Genomic DNA, 24122 nt, shown 5'->3' with positions numbered 1-24122 from the left:
AGGTCTCCGCAACTATTCCGGACAGGGTGGATATTCCAAGCCGGTATTGGAAGTAGAGGGATGATAAACTCTCTCCGGTGGCCAGAACTCTGGAAGAAAAACAAAACACAAAAAAAAATTACAATCTATTCTTTTTATGGTGTGGTTACGATAAAAAAGAAAGGAAAATACACAAAAAATACATTTGGACTGTCATTGGTTTAGATTTTGAACGTACCTTAATGTAACCACCAGACGTTCCTCGGGTGGAATCGCTCACGGAGCTGGGTGTCCTGTCGCCGTATGGCTCCTTGGACACGAGAAAGCAAATCCCGAAACGAGTCTTGCGACATTCGTGTGTATTCATGAAATTTCTCCGGGTTGGCATTAAGCTCGGCATAGAGCGTGTGATAGGCTCCACGGCTCTCACGTAGTTCAATAATGGGGTGCCTCCAAAAACGCCTATGTTGTCTCCTTCTCCATCTTTTGCAATTTCTGTCTTGCTCCCAAGCAAAAGCACAGGCAAGAAACAGCTTGAAGCTGAAATCCAGGTTGAAATAAAAGCTCTCCAGGCGAAGATCCATCACGACACAGGATACAGTAGCAAACTCTTAAAATTTCAGTAGCCCTAGGGTCTATATATAGAGATCCCATCATATACGCCCTCTGTAGTCCCATTGGCGGTGTCTGGTTATCTTGATTTTTGTCTTGTGAAATTTCTCATCATGCGCACCAAAAACGCAAACGCAGGAAAAAACGCATGTAAACGCGTACAAACGCGGCTTTTTTTTAAACGCATGCGTCTAAAAGACGCTGCGTTTGTACGCGTTTATATGTGTTTTTTCCACCACTCGTGGATGCGTTTTAAACGCTGCGGATTTAAACGCAAATGTGAAACCAGCCTTAAGTAAGTTGAAATGAAATGATCTCTAAAAGGCCTAAAGTTAAAGATGACACATTTCCTTTGTATTTTAGTCCTGTGGACCGTGACCGATACAGAGTGAAACAGAACATATAGCTGACAAAGAAACCAAGTTAGGAGTGAGTATACAGTAAATACCCCTCCCATCTTGAGAGAGAGGCCAACCACATTAACCCTGAGAGAATTAACTATGTCCTAACCATGACAAAGGAACATCTCGCCAACCATTAAGCATGGTCGTGGATAAATCATGCTTTGGGGTTGTGTTGCATCCAATGGCAAGGGGAACATTTCATGGGTAGAGGGAAGAATGGATCAAGGAAATTTCAACAAATTATTGATGCAAACATAACACCATCTGTAAAAAAGCTGAAGCTGAAAAGTGGATGGCTTCTACAAATGGATAATAATCCTAAACACATGTCAAAATCCACAATAGACTACCCCAAAAGGAGCAAGCTGAAGGTTTTACAATGGCCCTCACAGTCCCCTGATCTGAACATCATTGAAAATCTGTGGCTAGGCTTCAAAATAGCAATGAAGGCAAGACGACCTAGGAATCTCACAGAACTGGAAGAATTTTCCAAGGAGGAATGGATGAAAATCCATCAAACAAGAACTGAAAGACTCTTGTCTGACTACAAAAAAAGTTTATAAACTGTGATACCCCCTTTTGAAAGTAATACTATGTACTAACCATGCAGGGTGCCCAAACTTTTGCGTTGGCTCATTTTCCTTTTTGTAATTTCTAAAATGTAAAAGATATATATATATATATCTCCTAAAATACAAAGGAAATGTGTCATCTTTAACTTTAGCCCTTTTAGAGAACATTTCATCTTCTATTTGCGTAACTATTCACAATAATAGTAATTTTGACCAGGGGTGCCCAAACTTTTACATGCCACTGTATTAGTTAAAGGACTATAAACATAAGGATGAATGACCTCGGGGAGATCAAAACATCCAACACCGCGGAGACACCATCACGTGTTTCTCAACGCAGTGATCCAGAACACTGCTCCCATCCCTTATGGGAAATATGCAAATGCATGTAGAAAAGCCGCGGAGACACCATCAAGTGTTTCTCAACGCAAGCAATAAATAGCCAGGTCTTTCACTGGGAAGAAACAACCATGGGAAGGGCAGCATCCAAAAAGGAAAACCACCTATGCCAAAACATGGTATCCATCCACAGACAGCTGTTTCGGGGTATTTGCCCCTGATCAGTGTGGAGTAGGAAACTGGCTATTAGGAGCAGTGCCTAGTAAAAGGACTATAAACATAAGGATGAATGACCTCGGGGAGATCAAAACATCCAACACTGCGGAGACACCATCACGTGTCTCTCAACGCAGTGATCCAGAACACTGCTCCCATCCCTTACGGGAAATATGCAAATGCATGTAGAAAAGCCGCAAAGGATTCAGCTTCCCGTAACAACTGTCTAGATGTGTGCCACAGCGGCCTGCAGAATTCTTCTGCCCAGACTCGCATCTGCTGAAGTCTGAGAGTGAATATTATAGTGCTTTGCAAAGGTATATAGACTGGACCAAGTCGCAGCCTTACAGACCTGCTCTGCCGACGCCTGATGCCGAATGGCCCAAGAAGTCCCCACCTCCCCAGTGGAGTGTGCTCTGATCTCCGCTGGTATGGGCTGACCTCTGACTCAGTATGACTCATGGATGGTGGAACAAATCCACCTGGATGCTGTCCTCAAGATGTACCTTCTCAGAGCTCTGACTAGATCCAGAGTGTGGAGAGCTCTTTCCACCCTGTGAATAGGGGCAGGACAAAATAAAAGGAGAACAATGTCCTCGTTAAGATGGAAGGACGAGATGACCATTGGCAAAAAGAATGGGAACGGCCTGAGGACAACCTTGTCCTGATGGAAATTAAGGAAAGGCTCCTGACAGGACAGAGCGGCTAGTTCCAAAAATCGTCTGATTGATGTGATCGCAAAAGACTACCTTCCAGGACAGAAAAAACAACGAAATATCCTGAAGCGGTTCAAAGGGGGGTTCCTGTAGGGCACTCAGCACCAAGTTGACGTCCCAAGGCACTAAAGGCATGCCACATGTGAAACTCCTTGTATAAAGGTCTTAACCTGAAGTCTTGACGCGATCCTTCTTTGAAATAAGACTGATAGGGCAGAGATTTGACCCTTGAGAGAGCCAGGCTGGAGTCCAGACCGGCCTGTAGGAACTCTAAAATGGTGGGAATGGAGAAGATGAGAGGAGGAAGGCCACGATCCTTGTACCAAGCAAAAAATGTATTCCAGGTAAGGTGATAAATGCGTACAGATGTGGGTTTACGGGCACTAAACATTGTGGAAGCGACTTGATGAGAAAGCCCAGCCTGAGTCACAACCCAGGATTCAACGGCCACGCCATTAAACACAGGGCCCCTAAGTTCTGGTAGTAAGTCGGACCCTGGGAAAGCAGGTCTGGACGATCCGGCAGCCGCCAAGGTACATCGTCAATGAGGCGCACTAACTCTGCGAACCACACACGGCATGGCCAGTCAGGAGCGACCAGGATCACTGGGACTCCTTCCGCCTTGACCTTCCTGATGACTTTCGAAAGTAACGGTAGCAGGGGAAAACTCTACGGAAGACGGAAGTGGCACCACGGAAGAACTAGAGTATCCACTCCGATTGCTCTTGGATCTCAAGACTGCGCTATAAACTGGGGAACTTTGGCATTCAGTCTGGATGCCAGCAGATCCACATCTGGGGTCCCCCAGCGAAGACAGATCTGGTTGAAAACTTCCAGATGAAGCTCCCACTCCCCCGAGGCGAGCCCTTGACAGTTGAGGAAGTCTGCCGTCCAGTTTTCAACGCCTGGAATGTGCACCGCAGATATTACCGAGTGGTTCTTCTCTGCCTATCAGAGAATGTGAGTTACCTCGGACATGGCTGCCCTGCTGCGGGTGCCCCATTGGTGATTGATGTATGCCACCGCCGTGGCGTTGTCCGATTGAATACGGACGGGGTGACCCACTAGAAGATAATGGAACTGCTGAAGGGCCAGCCGTATCGCCCGGATCTCCAGGACATTGATCGAAAGCCTTGATTCTTGAATTGACCAGCTGCCCTGAGCAGTGTGGTGACAAAAAACTGCTCCCCAGCCCAAAAGACTGGCATCGGTAGTCACCCTGATTGAGGGAAGAGCTCAATGTCCACCATCTGAGAGCCTGGCTGACCTTCAGGGATAAATGGCACCTGCGGTCGAGGGAGAACGTGTTCCTGTAGTGCAGGGGACGAAGGTGCAGCAGCAGAAAAGGGACTGCTTCCATTGCAGCCACCATTTTTCCCAGTACGCTCATAGCAAACCAGATGGAATGAGAAGATTGACAAAGTGTGTGGGCTCCTTGTTGAAGGGCTAGGACCTTGTCTCAAGGGAGAATTACCAACCCTCGAGAAGAGTCCAGGGTCATCCCTAGAAACGATATCTGCTGGGCTGGGACGGGAGAGGATTTGCTTAAGTTTATCAACCAGCCTAGGCGAAAAAAGGGTATCGCAAGTGATGCGAACAGACTACGCGCAGTCGTGGAAAGACAGACCTTTGACCAAAAGGTCGTCCAGACAGGGCAGCACAACCACACCTCGAAAGTGCAAGATGGACACGACAGCCGTCATGACCTTTGTGAACACTCTGGGAGCCATAGCGAGGCCGAAGGGCTGGGCCGTGAATTGAAAATGCTGGTTGCAAATGGCGAAGCGCAGGAATCTCTGGTGAGGAGGAAAAATCGTGATATGCAGGTAAGCATCTCGGATGTCGATGGATGCCAAGGATTCCCCTTCTTCCATTGAAGTGATAAATGATCGCAGAGATTCCATGCGGAAATGACGGACCTTGACAAACTTGTTTAGAAGTTTGAGGTCTAGTATGCATCTCCCGCTTCCGTCCTTTTTGGAACGAAAAGGTTCGAGTAGAAACTCTGAAACCTTTCGCTTTCTGGGACAGGGACAATGACACCGTCGTGATACAATACGTCTATGGCTCGGGAAAAAGCCTTTGCCCTTGCCTCTGAGGAAGGAGGACGGGAGGGGGAAGAAACGTATTGGTGGGCACGTAACACAATCGATCTTGTATCCAGATGACACCAGGTCTCTGACCCATTTGTCGTGGACGACGGAAAGCCAGGCCTGGCAAAAAAAAGTAGAAGGCCACCTACCCTGCTGGTGTCAGTGGGCGGAGAACCTCTGAGACTTCAATCCCTTAGATCTCGACTGTTTGGATCGAGATTTTCAATGCTGCCTGGGTCTATACTAGACATGAGGTCCTCCATCCTTGCGTGGAGAGCGCCCTGAGCAGGAAGATGTAGTGGTAGTGGACCAGCCCGGATTGGAGTGAAAGGATCGGAATCGGATTTGTTGCTGTCTCTGAAAAGAACGCCTATGTCTCTGTTGGGGAAGAAATTTGCTCTTTCCTCCCATAGCATCACAAATAAGCTGATCCAGCTTCTCTTTAAATAAGCTGTCACTCTGATAAGGAATAGATGTGAGAAACTTCTTTGATGCAGAGTCCGCTTTCCACTCTCTGAACCATAATGCACTTCTGATGGTGACGGCATTGGCTGCTGACAGAGCAGCACAGCCGGCCGCATCCAAAGATGTATGTATTAGGTAATCTCCTGCCCAAGAAATTTGGCTGGACAGGTGCGCCGCCTCCGGAAGAAGATTACTGCTCTAAATGGAATTAGCTACGGTCTCCGACCATAAGACAATTGCCTTAGCTACCCATGCTGCAGCAAAGGATGGATAGAGAGCCGAACCTGAGGCCTCAAAGACAGAGCGAGTCAAATTTCCTATCTGACTGCCCATGGGATTTTTAATGGATTACCCGCACAGAAGGACAGATGGGTTTTGGATGCCAGGCGAAATACTGGGGGATCTGCTACAGGAGATTCAGTCCAATCTTTCCTCAGCTCAGCTGGGAAAGGATACTTTGCCTCAAGAGGTCTTTGTCCTGTGAAGCGTTTATCAAGTCGTTTCCGGTGCCGATTGACTATGGCCTGAAACTCAGGGTGAATGGCAAATGCCTTATGAGGGCGTTTAGTCCTCTTAAAGGACATGGCTTGATCCGGAGCGGAATCTAAATCTTCCTCAACCTTCAAAGTCTAGTTGACCGCTTCTATCAGCGAATTCAATGTTCTGATTTGCACTCAGATTCGCGTTCGCTACTGACCTCTGGAGAGGGAGAGTGAGAAACGGAGCTTTCAGGCGACAAGGCACGTGTTTGCTCAAGAGACGTACTAGGGATCAGTTTCCTAGACCCCCCTAGGCTTCCAGAGTGCTTCCGGCCCCTGCTAACCGACTGCTCCCGCCTGGGGGAGGAACCATCTACATCAGTCCTGCAAACGCTCCGCTCCGTAGAAAGATCACGGAGGGATTCAATCGCTTTGGCCAGAGAAGCTATGGATTGAGACAGTGACGAAGTCCACTCTGGGGGACTAAGTAAACTGGGCTCGGTGGCAGCGGAAGGCTCCTGAGCGCACTTGGGGTCACAGGCATTGCAGAGCGGTGAACTCTGAGCCTTGGGAAACGCAGACTGGCAGGAGGAGCATGAAGTGAAAAAGACTGCAATAGCCTTGTTAGACTTTTTAGATGCTTTAGGCTGGGACATTGTACACTTCTATGTGTCCCTTTAATAATAGGGATTCCTGCGGTGAAAATAGGGATTTTTGTGTACTCACCGTAAAATCCTTTTCTCCGAGCCAATCATTGGGGGACCATAGGACCATGGGTGTTATGCTGCTGCCAATAGGAGGACACTAAGTTAACACATAAAGAATAACTCCTCCCCTGCAGTATACACCCTCCTGCTGGCTCTAAGTGAACCAGTTCGGTAGCAAAGCAGTAGGAGTTTAACATTTAACAAGGTTGGGTGCTGTCCCCCCCAATGATTGGCTCGGAGAAAAAGATTTTACGGTGAGTACACAAAAATCCCTATTTCTCCTACGCCTCATTGGGGGACACAGGACCATGGGACGTCCTAAAGCAGTCCCTGGGTGGGAAACAATCCACTGCAATTGTTCCGTGTACCCACAAGTTACAGATGCGGCTCTGCCGCCTGCAAAATTCATCTGCCGACGGACGCATCTGCTGAGGCTGAGCTTCTCTCCTCCTGGGCACAGACCTGTTTGGTCTCTCACTCCACCACCAACGTCAGCTTATACAGCCACAACCTGAGACATACCGGCAGACCACCGGACCATTAAGAATGCACACAACCTTCCACATCTTGGCCAGATCAGTATCTGCTCTTGTACTTGTTCTATCACCAATGAACCTACCAACGTTGTAAACTTCAACATATGCATCATTCTGTGTGGACATATCCATCAACATACCTCTCTCCCCCATTGGGTTTTTAATAGAGGCGCCTTCCAAAGAGGATAAAATAGATTTAGTAGCCAGGCGTGATACCGGAGGATCTACCGGGGGAGATTGAGACCAATCTTTTCTTAGATCCTGGGCAAAGGGATATTTTGATTCCATGGGCTTCTTCCCTGTGAATCGTTTATCAGGACGGATCCTGTGAGATTCAACAATTTCCTTAAATTTGGGATGAGTGGCGAACACTGTGCGCTCGATTGGTCCTCTTAAAGGACACGGCATGATCCATTTTAGATAAAGGTTCCTCCTCAAGTTTCAAAGCCTTATTCACTGACTCAATGAGAGAGTCGAGAGTCTCCTGATCGTGATGAAATTCCTGATCTAGGAACGTGTCAGAATTGTCCTCTGAAACAGGTTCTCTACTAGCCCCAATGGAAGGGGAGCGAGAAATGGAGCTCTGAGAACCCGAATCCCGGTGATGGTATGGGGATATGGCATGAGTCCTTTTCCTGGAAGAGCGAGAGCTCCTTGGCAATGTACAACCCCTAGAGTACGAGGGGTTTTGAGGATCGGAAGCATCATCCGTAAGAGTGCCCTGGTTAGAGGAGGGGTCTCGGAACGATTCTAACGCTTTTGCCAGGGATGCCATAGACCGGGTATGAGAGGTAGCCCACTCAGGGGGACCAGGCTCACTAGGTTCGGTATCAGTAACAGGTGGTTCCTGAAAAGTCCCGGGTTCACAATCTGTGCACAATGCAGTATTGTGACCCCGAGGTAATGAGACCTTACAAGAGGTACATGCAGCAAAGAATACAGTGTGGGTTTTCCCAGACTTTTTGTGAGGCCTTGACTGAGACATAGTAGCTTTGAGGAGAGCGCTTACCAGCAGGAGAAGGGTTAAGCTATGTATCTGCAGCTTACCCAGGTCCTGTGTCTTGAGTCCCTAGGGGAGGTCCGCAATGTATGGTCCTGAAGGCTGTGATTAGGAGAGCTGGAGGAGTGCTGCAGGATCAGCGGTGTGGGTGTCCCAAGATGGCCGCCGAGATCTGTGAGAGCGCTTCTCAGGGAACGAGAAGCGCTAGAAAAGATGGGCGGCGGTAATTGCCGGTGGGCATGGCCAAGAACTCCGGCCTGTATGAAGGGGAAAAGCCGGGGACTAAATTTGAAAAACTTGCGGTTGCAGCCTGCGGCGTCACGACCGCTATTAGTGCCATCCTGAGCCGCGCTCCTTCATAGCAAAGCCGCAGTGCGGACCACCCACGGACCCAGGCTTTAAGCCCTGCTAGAGGTGCGGACCTTCCATTCCCCCTGGGACCAGGACCCCCCAGCGCCTCGGCCCCCGCAGTGTACTCACAGTAGATGCGGTGGGCCGGTGCTCAATCCACAGTCACCATAGTCAGGGAGGGGGTGGAGAGCTTCTGCCGCCATGCGTCATCCGCTATATCAGTGGTGATGCAGTGGGGGGCTGCACGGATGCCATACATAATATGTCCGGCTATGCACCTGGCTCCAGGAGAGGTAGATGGAGGGCTACTCCATGTGGTCGCCTGCTATAGAGGGGGATGTTAGGAGTCGAGTTTCCTCTGCTGCACAGGGGGAATCTCGATCCGTGTCTGCTGCGGTCTCCCATTCTGCATCAGCCACAGTGGAGCCTGCTCAGCGGAGACGTCGCTCCCAGCGTCTGACTGAGACTGATTCTGTGCAAAGGGTTACTACTGCCTCTCCTGGCTCTGCTATTGTACCCTGCACTGATCTGCGGCGAGCAGGCTTTTCTGGGACTAAGTCCTACTTTGCACACACTGAGCATGCCCAGGGCAAGATCTCTCAGTGGAGATCTAGGGTCACATGCTCAGGTACTGCAACAATTCCATTGGTCCTTCTTTGAAAGGTCCTATACGTGCTGCAGCTATTTAAGGCTCGCATGGCCGCACGCCCATGCGCTAGTATCCTCTTATGTTATGTACTTTGCGCCAGTGTGGTCATGTGTTTGAATGTGTTCAGGGACCCGGCTGAAATAAGCCCCTAGAATGCTGGCACCTCCAGCGAGGAGTTTTGTGTGCATGCATGACCAGTCACTGCTCACATCTGGATAGTTGGCCTGTGCCTCTGTGAAAGTCTAACAGGGCACAGAGCTTTACCTTCTCGGCTGCTCTGTGAAGCTAACAGAGCTGGTTTATACTGCCATGTAGTGCCGCCATTTATTTAGCAGCAGGTTCTTTCCTGCACAGTGGATCCCGGGTTGCAAACGCACCAATCCCACGTAATAAATATATTCGGTGCGTTCCGCCAACCCTAACAGGGGAGATCAGCATGCGAAGGAACCGTCGAACATAAGGGGAGCTCAGGGCTGGCATCCAATATTGTAGGAAAGGATACGGGAGGAACGCTCCACGTACTTGCCTGTTGATGATTTGGGGGAGATTGGAACCTAGAAAGGGTCTGTCACCCCCATTTGCTCCGTTACGGGAAAAAATAGAATAAAAATGAAAATAAAAAACGGTGGGGTCTAAAAGCAGACCCAAGTGCCTCCTACAGACAAGCAAGAACTGGTTCATTTAGAGCCAGCAGGAGGGTGTATACTGCAGGGGAGGAGTTATTCTTTATGTGTTAACTTAGTGTCCTCCTAGTGGCAGCAGCATAACACCCATGGTCCTGTGTCCCCCAATGAGGCGTAGGAGAAAAGGTTACAGCAGGGAGGAGGATGATACAGAGAAATGACTGTGACCTCACCAAGCTCCTGTCAGCACATAGTGGTGATGGCTCTGTAGGTGGAGATATGGGGGGACAGTCTCCTACCCGCTCTATGAATGTCTCCCTAAAAACCAGCCTATAACATAAACTTAACTTAACGCTCGCAACACTTACTGAGCTGGAGGAAATAAAACTCTGGATTTTATATCACTGAGGCTATTAGGCGTAGTGAAACATACTTCCCCTCTATTACATTACCAATGACTGTCACAAGCCATAGAAGAATGGGAGGATATTCTGGAATCTACACGTCACGTTTCGATCAATACAACTCAGAGAAGGTCAGAACTGTTTTGACAGCTGACGATCATAGTCCCCTTTGTGTGGAAGAGGGAGCTGATTTGATCCACATGTTCTGTTCAAGTTCTCAATTGGGAAGGTGGGCGGGGGTGCTGTGGGGGAAAGTCAGCAGACTAATTTTGGAGGTCTTTAGCATTCAAGTTCCCCTCAGCCCTATGGTATGTGTACTGGATCTTATGGGGAACATTGGAGGTTCCAATCCAGTGCACTTGGCTGTAGCCAAAGTATTTTACCAGGCCAGCAAAACTATTGCAAAACAATGGTTGGTAAGTGGTCCTCCCTCAATAGATGAAGTTCATTACTTAAATAATACAATCCTAATGGAGAAAAGGGTATATACCGTACTAAAAATGGAGCCACCAGTAAATTCGGAAAAAAATGGGGAGATTGGATCAGATGACCTGCAGTTGTGTCCATGGAGCTGGCATCAGATGTGATCTCTTAATTATTACTACTGGGTTAAAAAAATATTAACTACGTATAGGAGTATTAGGCTGTGTGCACACGTTGCGGTTTTTTCGCGGTTTTTCCCGATAAAAACGCTATAAAACCGCAAAAAAACTGCATACAATAAGCATCCTATCATTTAGAATGAATTCCGCATGTTTTGTGCACATGATGCGTTTTTTTCCTGCGAAAAAAACGCAGCATGTTCATTAATTTTGTGGGGTTTTTTTGCGGATTTCCCACTACAAAATGCATTGGGAAGTGTCCGGAAAAAAACGCTGCAAAAATGCGTCAAAACCGCGGCAAAAACGCATGCGGTTTTCTTGCAGAAAATGTCCGGTTTTTCTCAGGAATTTTCTGCAAAAAATCCTGAACGTGTGTACATAGCCTGAATATCAGTCTTTCGGTATGTAGATTCAGATTGTATTATTTAAACTGTTTTATATACAAGGTATACCAAGGAAACAGGGGGATGGTGAGGTATAAAGGTTGTTGGGAATTATCCTCATGGTCTGTGGTTATGCATGGTGGCAATGTCTAGGTTGATATGTCTCATTATGCATCTGTAACTGTTTGCTGTTATTAAGGCTGTAATGTCTGTTGTTTCAATAAAAGTTTTCTTGATTAAAATAAATAAGATTGATCAGGAGATCTTCATGTCCTTTGAACAGCTACAAGCTAGACATGCCATCCCAAGATCTCAATTTTTCCATTATTTGCAACTAAGATCAGCCATTCAGTCGTATATGAGGAATATGGGAGCAAACCGCAACATTTCATCTTTGTCCCTGATAGGTATCCTTAAATCGCAGGGACCTCAGGGTCTTATTTCACCTTGTATACATATCTGTTATCGGTGGGAACGAACTCTGCTATAAGTTCGGTTAGGGGCAAGTGGGAGGGACTTATTCTTGATATGACTTACATTGAGAGCTTGTTACCGCTTTGACTTCCAATCACTCAGGAGCTGTGGTCACAAGATGGCGGAGCAGGACCGTAGCAGCTTCAGGAAGGAGCAGAAGACAGCAGGTGTTTTACTAGGGACAGAGAACTTACCATAGTGATACCACTCCAGCGGTGAAGTCAAAGAAATGCCAGAGTGGTGCTTAAATTGAAGCGTTATCAGATGTAACGGCGCAATATGGCATCCCACAGAACTAACAGGCGTTATTTCATTGGTAAAAGACCTACAGGTCCTTCTCAAAAAATTAGCATATAGTGTTAAATTTCATTATTTACCATAATGTAATGATTACAATTAAACTTTCATATATTATAGATTCATTATCCACCAACTGAAATTTGTCAGGTCTTTTATTGTTTTAATACTGATGATTTTGGCATACAACTCCTGATAACCCAAAAAACCTGTCTCAATAAATTAGCATATCAAGAAAAGGTTCTCTAAACGACCTATTACCCTAATCTTCTGAATCAACTAATTAACTCTAAACACATGCAAAAGATACCTGAGGCTTTTATAAACTCCCTGCCTGGTTCATTACTCAAAACCCCCATCATGGGTAAGACTAGCGACCTGACAGATGTCAAGAAGGCAATCATTGACACCCTCAAGCAAGAGGGTAAGACCCAGAAAGAAATTTCTCAACAAATAGGCTGTTCCCAGAGTGCTGTATCAAGGCACCTCAATGGTAAGTCTGTTGGAAGGAAACAATGTGGCAGAAAACGCTGTACAACGAGAAGAGGAGACCGGACCCTGAGGAAGATTGTGGAGAAGGACCGATTCCAGACCTTGGGGAACCTGAGGAAGCAGTGGACTGAGTCTGGTGTGGAAACATCCAGAGCCACCGTGCACAGGCGTGTGCAGGAAATGGGCTACAGGTGCCGCATTCCCCAGGTAAAGCCACTTTTGAACCATAAACAGCGGCAGAGGCGCCTGACCTGGGCTACAGAGAAGCAGCACTGGACTGTTGCTAAGTGGTCCCAAGTACTTTTTTCTGATGAAAGCAAATTTTGCATGTCATTCGGAAATCAAGGTGCCAGAGTCTGGAGGAAGACTGGGGAGAAGGAAATGCCAAAATGCCTGAAGTCCAGTGTCAAGTACCCACAGTCAGTGATGGTGTGGGGTGCCATGTCAGCTGCTGGTGTTGGTCCACTGTGTTTCATCAAGGGCAGGGTCAATGCAGCTAGCTATCAGGAGATTTTGGAGCACTTCATGCTTCCATCGGCTGAAATGCTTTATGGAGATGAAGATTTCATTTTTCAGCACGACCTGGCACCTGCTCACAGTGCCAAAACCACTGGTAAATGGTTTACTGACCATGGTATTACTGTGCTCAATTGGCCTGCCAACTCTCCTGACCTGAACCCCATAGAGAATCTGTGGGATATTGTGAAGAGAAAGTTGAGAGACGCAAGACCCAACACTCTGGATGAGCTTAAGGCCGCTATTGAAGCATCCTGGGCCTCCATAACATCTCAGCAGTGTCACAGGCTGATTGCCTCCATGCCACGCCGCATTGAAGCAGTCATTTCTGCCAAAGGATTCCCGACCAAGTATTGAGTGCATAACTGAACATTATTATTTGCTGGTTTTTTTGTTTGTTATTAAAAAACACTTTTATTTGATTGGATGGGTGAAATATGCTAATTTATTGAGACAGGTTTTTTGGGTTATCAGGAGTTGTATGCCAAAATCATCAGTATTAAAACAATAAAAGACCTGACACATTTCAGTTGGTGGAAAATGAATCTATAATATATGAAAGTTTAATTGTAATCATTACATTATGGTAAATAATGAAATTTAACACTATATGCTAATTTTTTGAGAAGGACCTGTATTATCAGTAACAGATGTCAAGTGACCATCTCACCTCTCCAGTCAGTAGATAGATGATCTTCAGTGTGAGACTTAAGATCTCCCCAGTCATGTGACTCCTGTCCATCTCTATAATGGCACACCAATCGTCTACTTAATGTCCACTTATCGCCTTTCCATCAGATGAGCAGCGTCTACAGAATGAAGCCTGAAACATGAAGAGATGTGATACGTTACATAGTGGGCTAATGACTGCACTCACATAGAGTACTATTACTCAGACATAGAAACAGACCCTCCTTTATGACTCTGGTTTTGGGCATGCAGTAATGGTCAAAAGTTAGGGCACACCTGTCCACAGAATAGTTTTCCTTGTTCTTATTGGGATGTGGACTTTGTGACCTTAGTGACCAAGCCAATTTTGACCTTAATGACCAGGCCAATTTTTACAATTCTGACCACTGTCACATTATGCGGTTAGGGGTATGGAAAATATTCAGACCCCTTTAAATTTTTCACTCTTTGTTTCATTGCAGCCATTTGGTAAATTCAAAAAAGTTATTTTTTTCACATTAATGTACACTCTGACCCCATCTTGACTGAAAAAAACAGAAATGTAGCAATTTTTGCAAATTTGATAAAAAAGAAAAAATAAAATATCACATGGTCATAAGTATTCAGACCCTTTGCTCAGACACTCATATTTAAGTCACATCCTGTAAATTTCCTTGTGATCCTCCTTGAGATGGTTTAACTCCTTCATTGGAGACCAGCTGTGTTTAATTACGGTAAACTGATAGGACTTGATTTGTAAAGGCACACACCTGTCTATATAAGACCTCACAGTTCACAGTGCATGTCAAATCAAATGAGAATCATGAGGTCAAAGGAACTGGCCAAGAAGCTCAGAGACAGAATTGTGGCAAGGCACAGAACTGGCCAAGGTTACAACACAATTTCTGTTGTACTCAAGGTTCCGAAGAGCACAGTGGCCTCCATTAACCTTAAATGGCAGAAGTAGGACCACCAGAAGTCCTCCTAGACCTAGCCGTCCAGCCAAACTGAGCAATCGTGGGAGAAGAGCCTTGGTGAGAGAGGTAAAGAAGAACCCCAACATCACTGTGGCTGAGCTCCAGAGATGAAGAAGGGAGATGGGAGAAAGTTACACAAAGTCAATTATCACTGCAGCCCTCCAAAAGTCAGGTCTTTATGGCAGAGTGGCCCGATGGAAGCCTCTCCTCAGTGCAAGACATAGTAAAGCCCGCATAGAGTTTGCTAAAAAAAAACACACGAAGGACTCCCAGACTATGAGAAATAAGATTCTCTGGTCTGATTAGATGAAGATAGACCTTTTTAGTGATAATTCTAAGCGGTATTTGTGAAGAAAATCAGGCACTGCTTTTCACCTGCCCAATACAATCCCAATAGTGGAACATGGTGGTGGCAGCATCATGCTATGGGGTGTTTTTCAGTTGCAGGGACAGGACGACTGGTCGTTATTGAAGGAAACATGAATGCGGTCAAGTACAGAAATATCCTGGATGAAAACCTCTTCCAGAGTGCTCTGGACCTCAGACTTGACCGAAGGTTCACCTCCAACAAGACAATGACCCTAAGCACACAGCTAAAATAACAAGGAAGTGGCTTCAGAACAACTCTGTGACCATTCTTGACTGGCCCAGCCAGAGCCCTGACCTAAACCCAATTGAACATCTCTGGAGAGACCTGAAAATGGCTGTCCACAAATGTTCACCATCCAACCTGACAAAACTGGAGAGGATCTGCAAGGAAGAGTGGCAGAGGATCCCCAATCTGCCATATCTGATACCCATGGTAACTCTGGAACGCTTCAATGGATCCCTCTGATTCTGAGACTGGTTATTTTGCGACATATTGTACTTCATGTTAGTGGTAAAATTCAATATGACTTGCATTTACTATGAAAACGGAACTTAGGCAAAAATTTTGCAATTTTCAAACTTTTAATTTTTGTGCCCTTAAATCAGAGCATCATATCGCACAAAATAGTTAATAAATAACATTTCCCACATGTCTACGTGTCCCCCTGCACACACAGAGCAGTAGCACCGACGCCACCAAGTGGCGAGAGAGTGGTCAGACAAGCCGAGTCAGAAAACCGTTAGAAGCGGAAGTACCAAAGGGATCAGCAGTAAACGTGGTCAGGAACAAGGCAGGAGGTTCAGCAACAGTCAGAAGCGGATAAAACAAAGACAGAAGGCAGAAGCGAGTCCGAATATGAGCAAAGTCAAAAACCAGGGAATCAAACCAACAAATAGAGAAACACTGGGAAAAGGGCAGACAGAGGGAGTCAACAGACATGGGGCAAGTCAGGGATCACAGCAGAACGGATCAGGAACTACCAGAGTCAGGTTCACACGCCGAAGGCAGAACTATAGCTGACACCACCAGCAGGATGCATCAGAGCTAAATAGCAAACCTGAACCCAGAATGAGGCAGAGCAAAGTTAACCCTTGACATGATCCGCCCGGAAAAAGGCAGACAGGATTAAACCCTGGAACGGATCATAACACTTTTGGAGGAAGTTGAAAGTCCGTGTTGCACAGAGACAGGCCCAAAACATCACTGCTCTAGAAGAGATCTGCATGGAGGAATGGGCCAACATACCACCAGCAGTATGTGCCAACCTTGTACCACGGAGATTTTCCAATGCTGATGGTTGCCATACACTTATTTTTCTGTTAAAAAGCCATCCAACCTGATGGAACTGGAGAGGATCTGCAAGGAAGAAAGGCAGAGGATCCCCAAATCCAAGCGTGAAAAACTTGTTGCGTTATTCCCAAGACGACTCATGGCTGTACTAGCTCAAAAGGGTGCTTCTACTGAATACTTATGACCATGTGATATTTCAGTTTTTCTTTGTTAATAAATTTGCAAAAATTACTACATTTCTGTTTTTTTCAGTCAAGATGGTTGCAGAGTGTTCAGTGGCGAAAAAAAGTATTTAGTCAGCCCCCAATTGTGCAAGTTCTCTCACTTAACCCCTTTGAGTATATGTTTTTGTATTTTTTTAAGTCTCTATACTACGTGGCTCTGTGCTGGCCAATATACTCCGTGACTGGGCAATATACTACGTGGCTCTGCTATATACTACGTGACTGGGCAATATACTATGTGGCTGGGCTATATACTACGTGACTGGCCAATATACTACGTGACTGGGCAATATACCATACTATGTGGGCTGTGCTGTATACTATGTGGCTGGGCAATACGTGACTGGCCAATATACTACGTGACTGGCCAATATACTACGTGACTGGGCAATATACCATACTACGTGGGCTGTGCTATATACTATGTGGCTGGGCAATACGTGACTGGCCAATATACTACGTGGCTCGGCAATATACTACGTTGCTGGGCAATATACTACGTGGCTGGGCAATATACTACGTCACTGGGCAATATACTACATGGCTGGCCAATATACTATGTGGCTGGGAAATATACTACATCACTGGGCAATATACTATGTCGCTGGGCAATATACTATGTCGCTGGGCAATATACTACGTGACTGGGCAATATACTACATGGCTGGGCAATATACTACATCGCTGGGCAATATACTACGTGGACATGCATATTCTAGAATACCCGATGCGTTAGAATCAGGCCACCATCTAGTGAGGTTATAACTTTGGAACGCTTCAACGGATCCCAGTGATTCTGATATTGTTTTCTCGTGACATATTGTACTTCATGATAGTGGTAAAATTTATTTGATATTACCTGTGTTTATTTGTGAAAAAACAGAAATTTGGCAAAAATTTTGAAAATTTCGCAATTTTCCAACTTTGAATTTTTATGCAATTAAATCACAGAGATATGTTGTAACGGGGTCTAACAAGCTGTGGTACCTCTTTCAGTACAACCCCGTGTTTCAGGAGGTCCACGCTGCTTTTGCTGGATTCTGAATGAAGGATGCTGGCTGGAATTCCTTGGTTACGTGAGAGCATATAAAAGCTGACTGCTACCCCACGTATTTCCAGTCTAAAAGAACACACTTTATTTTCAGCACACAGAATATATAACACAGATACACAGGACAGGCCAATAGGAAAACAGCTGGCCAGACATACATTACAATAGCCGCAGGGGGCCGGAGCCTGCCGCTATTTACTGTGGGAATTACAAAGGTGGGGGGAGGTCAGAAAGAGAATATCTTGTCCAGTAGCGCAGCCTGTGGACTGATGCATTTCTGTTGTGAATTCTGTTTTCGAACTCCCTCCTGTGGTCATGAATGGTACTTCGGCGAGTTCTGTCCATGGACTCCCTCTGGTGGCTGTGAGTGGAGCTGCTGCTTCTGAGGTTCCTTCCACAGGTGACGTAATTTATTCTTTGGCTGGCTGTTCTATTTAACTCCACTCAGATCGTTACTCCATACCAGCTGTCAATGTTCTTGTACTGGTTTAGTTCGCTCTTGGATATTTCTGGTGACCTGTCTACTCCAGCAGAAGCTAAGTCCCTGCTAGTTATTATTTGTTCATTGTTTCCTTGTCCAGTTGGCTATCATGATTTTGCCTTGCTAGCTGGAAGCTCTGGGATGCAGAGTGGCACCTCCGCACCGTGAGTCGGTGCGGAGGTCTTTTTGCACACTCTGCGTGGTCTTTTGTAGTATTTTGTGCTGACCGCAAAGATACCTTTCCTATCCTCAGTCTGTTTAGTAAGTCTGGCCTCCCTTTGCTGAAACCTGTTTCATTTCTGTGTTTCTGACTTTCATCTTAACTCACAGTCAATATATGTGGGGGGCTGCCTTTTCCTTTGGGGAATTTCTCTGAGGCAAGGTAGGCTTTATTTTCTATCTTTAGGGCTAGTTAGCTCTTAGGCTGTGAAGAGGCGTCTAGGTCGTGTTAGGTACGCTCCACGGCTATTTCTAGTTGTGTGATAGGATTAGTGGTTGTGGTCAGCAGAGCTCCCACTTCCCAGAGCTTGTCCTGTGTGAGTTTAACCATCAGGTCGTTCCGGGTGCTCCTAACCACCAGGTCCATAACAGTACAGCTGGCCCAAAGTATTAATGCATCTCAATAGAGGGATAAGAGAAGTTCTGAGACCATTTTTTTTTCTCTGCAGTGTTTTTTGTCTTTCTTTTCCCCTTAACCTCTGGGTGGTTCAGGACACAGGTGTAGATATGGACATTCAAGGTCTGTCCTCTTGTGTGGATCATCTCACTGCAAGGGTACAAAACATTCAAGATTTTGTGGTTCAGAATCCGATGTTAGAGCCTAGAATTCCAATTCCTGATTTGTTTTCAGGGGATAGATCTAAATTCCTGAATTTCAAAAATAATTGTAAACTGTTTCTAGCTTTGAAACCCCGCACCTCTGGTGACCCCGTTCAGCAAGTAAAAATCATTATTTCTTTGTTGCGTGGTGACCCTCAAGACTGGGCATTTTCCCTTGCGCCAGGAGATCCTGCATTGCGTGATGTAGATGCGTTTTTTCTGGCGCTTGGATTGCTTTATGATGAACCAAATTCAGTGGATCAGGCAGAGAAAATCTTGCTGGCTTTGTGTCAGGGTCAGGATGAAGCGGAGGTGTACTGTCAGAAGTTTAGAAAGTGGTCTGTGCTTACTCAGTGGAATGAGTGTGCCCTGGCGGCAATTTTCAGAAAGGGTCTTTCTGAAGCCCTTAAGGATGTCATGGTGGGATTTCCCACGCCTGCTGGTCTGAATGAGTCTATGTCCTTGGCCATTCAGATCGATCGGCGCTTGCGTGAGCGCAAAGCTGTACACCATTTGGCGGTATTCTCTGAGCATAGGCCTGAGCCTATGCAATGTGATAGGACTTTGACCAGAGCTGAACGGCAAGAACACAGACGTCGGAATAGGCTGTGTTTTTACTGTGGTGATTCCACTCATGCTATCTCCGATTGTCCTAAGCGCACTAAGCGGTTCGCTAGGTCTGCCACCATTGGTACGGTACAGTCTAAATTTCATTTGTCCGTTACTCTGATTTGCTCTCTGTCGTCCTATTCTGTTATGGCATTTGTGGATTCAGGCGCTGCCCTGAATTTGATGGACTTGGAGTTTGCCAGGCACTGTGGTTTTTTCCTGGAGCCCTTGCAGTATCCTATTCCATTGAGAGGAATTGATGCTACGCCTTTGGCCAAGAATAAGCCTCAGTACTGGACTCAATTGACCATGTGCATGGCTCCTGCACATCAGGAGGATATTCACTTTTTGGTGTTGCATAATCTGCATGATGTGGTCGTTTTGGGGTTGCCATGGCTACAGGTCCATAATCCAGTATTGGATTGGAAATCTATGTCCGTGTCCGGCTGGGGTTGTCAGGGGGTACATGGTGATGTTCCATTGCTGTCAATTTCGCCTTCCACTCCTTCTGAAGTCCCTGAGTTTTTGTCAGATTACCGGGATGTATTTGAAGAGCCCAAATCCGGTGCCTTACCTCCTCATAGGGATTGCGATTGTGCTATTAATTTGATTCCTGGTAGTAAGTTTCCTAAGGGCCGTCTGTTTAATTTATCTGTGCCAGAGCACGCCGCTATGCGGAGTTATATAAAGGAATCCTTGGAGAAAGGTCATATTCGCCCGTCGTCATCACCGTTGGGAGCAGGGTTCTTTTTTGTGGCCAAGAAGGATGGCTCTTTGAGACCTTGTATTGATTACCGCCTTCTTAAGATCACAGTCAAATTTCAGTACCCTTTGCCGCTGCTGTCTGATTTGTTTGCTCGGATTAAGGGGGCTAGTTGGTTCACCAAGCTAGATCTTTGAGGGGCGTATAATCTTGTGCGAATTAAACAGGGCGATGAATGGAAAACAGCATTTAATACGCCCGAGGGCCATTTTGAGTACCTGGTTATGCCATTCGGGCTTTCCAATGCTCCATCTGTGTTTCAGTCCTTCATGCATGACATCTTCCGAGAGTACCTAGATAGATTCATGATTGTATATTTGGATGATATTTTGGTCTTTTCGGATGATTGGGAGTCTCATGTGAAGCAGGTCAGAATGGTGTTCCAGGTCCTTCGTGCGAATTCCTTGTTTGTGAAGGGGTCGAAATGTCTCTTTGGGGTTCAGAAGGTTTTATTTTTGGGTTTCATTTTTTCCCCTTCTACTATCGAGATGGACCCTGTTAAAGTTCAGGCCATTTATGATTGGACTCAGCCAACATCTGTGAAGAGCCTGCAGAAGTTCCTGGGCTTTGCTAATTTTTACCGTCGCTTCATCGCTAATTTTTCTAGTGTTGCAAAACCGTTGACTGATTTGACCAAGAAAGGTGCTGATGTGGTCAATTGGTCCTCGGCGGCTGTAGAGGCTTTTCAGGAGTTGAAGCGTCGTTTTTCTTCTGCCCCTGTGTTGTGCCAGCCAGATGTTTCGCTCCCGTTTCAGGTTGAGGTTGATGCTTCTGAGATTGGTGCAGAGGCTGTTTTGTCGCAAAGAAGTTCTGATGGCTCGGTGATGAAACCATGTGCCTTCTTTTCTAGAAAATTCTCGCCTGCTGAGCGCAATTATGATGTTGGCAATCGAGAGTTGTTGGCCATGAAGTGGGCATTCGAGGAGTGGCGACATTGGCTTGAAGGAGCCAAGCATCGCGTGGTGGTCTTGACGGATCACAAGAATTTGACTTATCTCGAGTCTGCCAAACGATTGAATCCTAGACAGGCTCGATGGTCGCTGTTTTTCTCCCGTTTTGATTTTGTGGTTTCGTACCTTCCGGGCTCTAAGAATGTGAAGGCTGATGCCCTGTCAAGGAGTTTTGTGCCTGACTCTCCGGGTGTTCCTGAGCCGGCGGGTATTCTCAAAGAGGGGGTAATTTTGTTTGCCATCTCCCCTGATTTGCGGCGTGTGCTGCAGAAGTTTCAGGCTGATAGACCTGATCGTTGTCCAGCGGAGAAACTGTTTGTCCCTGATACAGTGGGGCAAAAAAGTATTTAGTCAGTCAGCAATAGTGCAAGTTCCTCCGCTTAAAAAGATGAGAGGCGTCTGTAATTTACATCATAGGTAGACCTCAACTATGGGAGACAAACTAAGAAAAAAAAATCCAAAAAATCACATTGTCTGTTTTTTTATCATTTTATTTGCATATTATGGTGGAAAATAAGTATTTGGTCAGAAACAAAATTTCATCTCAATACTTTGTAATATATCCTTTGTTGGCAATGACAGAGGTCAAACGTTTTCTGTAAGTCTTCACAAGGTTGCCACACACTGTTGTTGGTATGTTGGCCCATTCCTCCATGCAGATCTCTTCTAGAGCAGTGATGTTTTTGGCTTTTCGCTTGGCAACACGGACTTTCAACTCCCTCCAAATGTTTTCTATAGGGTTGAGATCTGGAGACTGGCTAGGCCACTCCAGGACCTTGAAATGCTTCTTACAAAGCCACTCCTTCGTTGCCCTGGCGGTGTGCTTTGGATAATTGTCATGTTGAAAGACCCAGCCACGTTTCATCTTCAATGCCCTTGCTGATGGAAGGAGGTTTGCACTCAAAATCTCACGATACATGGCCCCATTCATTCTTTCATGTACCCGGATCAGTCGTCCTGGCCCCTTTGCAGAGAAACAGCCCCAAAGCATGAGGTTTCCACCACCATGCTTTACAGTAGGTATGGTGTTTGATGGATGCAACTCAGTATTCTTTTTCCTCCAAACACGACAAGTTGTGTTTCTACCAAACAGTTCCAGTTTGGTTTCATCAGACCATAGGACATTCTCCCAAAACTCCTCTGGATCATCCAAATGCTCTCTAGCAAACTTCAGACGGGCCCGGACATGTACTGGCTTAAGCAGTGGGACACGTCTGGCACTGCAGGATCTGAGTCCATGGTGGCGTAGTGTGTTACTTATGGTAGGCCTTGTTACATTGGTCCCAGCTCTCTGCAGTTCATTCACTAGGTCCCCCCACGTGGTTCTGGGATTTTTGCTCACCGTTCTTGTGATCATTCTGACCCCACGGGGTGGGATTTTGCGTGGAGCCCCAGATCGAGGGAGATTATCAGTAGTCTTGTATGTCTTCCATTTTCTAATTATTGCTCCCACTGTTGATTTCTTCACTCCAAGCTGGTTGGCTATTGCAGATTCAGTCTTCCCAGCCTGATGCAGGGCTACAATTTTTTTTCTGGTGTCCTTTGACAACTCTTTGGTCTTCACCATAGTGGAGTTTGGAGTCAGACTGTTTGAGGGTGTGCACAGGTGTCTTTTTATACTGATAACAAGTTTAAACAGGTGCCATTACTACAGGTAATGAGTGGAGGAAAGAGGAGACTCTTAAAGAAGAAGTTACAGGTCTGTGAGAGCCAGAAATCTTGATTGTTTGTTTCTGACCAAATACTTATTTTCCACCATAATATGCAAAAAAAATGATAAAAAAACAGACAATGTGATTTTCTGGATTTTTTTTTTCTCAGTTTGTCTCCCATAGTTGAGGTCTACCTATGATGTAAATTACAGACGCCTCTCATCTTTTTAAGTGGTGGAACTTGCACTATTGCTGACTGACTAAATACTTTTTTGCCCCACTGTAGATGAACTAGTAGAGTTATCTCTGAGGTTCATTGTTCGGTGTTGGCGGGTCATCCTGGAATCTTTGGTACCAGAGATTTGGTGGCTAGATCCTTTTGGTGGCCTTCTTTGTCACGGGATGTGCGTTCTTTTGTGCAGTCCTGTGGGACTTGTGCTCGGGCTAAGAACTGCTGTTCTCGTGCCAGTGGGTTGCTTTTGCCCTTGCCGGTCCCGAAGAGGTCCTGGACGCATATTTCCATGGATTTTATTTCAGATCTCCCTGTCTCTCAAAGGATGTCGGTCATTTGGGTGGTTTGTGATCGCTTCTCTAAGATGGTTCATTTGGTACCCTTGTCTAAATTGCCTTCCTCCTCTGATTTGGTGCCATTGTTTTTCCAGCATGTGGTTCGTTTGCATGGCATTCCGGAGAACATCGTCTCGGACAGAGGTTCCCAGTTTGTTTCGAGGTTTTGGCGGTCCTTTTGTGCTAAGATGAGCATTGATTTGTCTTTTTCTTCGGCTTTCCATCCTCAGACAAATGGCCAAACCGAACGAACTAATCAGACTTTGGAGACATATCTGAGATGCTTTGTTTCTGCTGATCAGGATGATTGGGTGTCCTTCTTGCCTTTGGCTGAGTTCGCCCTTAATAAAATCGGGCCAGCTCGGCTACTTTGGTTTCGCCTTTTTTCTGTAATTCTGGTTTCCATCCTCGTTTCTCTTCAGGGCAGGTTGAGCCTTCGGACTGTCCGGGTGTGGATACGGTGGTGGACAGGTTGCAGCAGATTTGGACTCATGTGGTGGACAATTTGACATTGTCCCAGGAGAAGGCTCAACGTTTCGCTAACCGCCGGCGCTGTGTTGGTCCCCGACTTCGTGTTGGGGATTTGGTTTGGTTGTCGTCTCGTCATGTTCCTGTGAAGGTTTCCTCTCCTAAGTTTAAGCCCCGTTTCATTGGTCCGTATAAGATTTCTGAGGTTCTCAATCCTGTGTCATTTCGTTTGGCCCTTCCAGCTTCTTTTGCCATCCATAATGTGTTCCATAGGTCGTTATTGCGGAGATACGTGGCGCCTATGGTTACCTCCGTTGATCCTC

At 46.1% G+C, this 24122-nt stretch overlaps 1 protein-coding gene across 1 annotated transcript in view; it reads right to left on the bottom strand.

Annotated features, from left to right (window-relative positions):
- The window catches only part of LOC138665409 (gastrula zinc finger protein XlCGF48.2-like), a 128243-nt gene that overhangs the window by 67381 nt on the left and 36740 nt on the right, over positions 1-24122 (bottom strand). Inside the window, exon 2 of the mRNA XM_069752861.1 lies at positions 13580-13732. Within this exon, the coding sequence (XP_069608962.1) occupies positions 13580-13651 (72 nt within the window). The 5' untranslated portion in view covers positions 13652-13732. The remainder of the gene's footprint in view (positions 1-13579; positions 13733-24122) is intronic.

The sequence above is a fragment of the Ranitomeya imitator genome, chromosome 2 (assembly GCF_032444005.1).
Source record: "Ranitomeya imitator isolate aRanImi1 chromosome 2, aRanImi1.pri, whole genome shotgun sequence".
In the NCBI taxonomy this organism is placed as follows: domain Eukaryota; kingdom Metazoa; phylum Chordata; class Amphibia; order Anura; family Dendrobatidae; genus Ranitomeya; species Ranitomeya imitator.
Note: the sequence above shows the minus strand (reverse complement) of the source record. Positions and strands in the feature narration are given on the sequence as shown.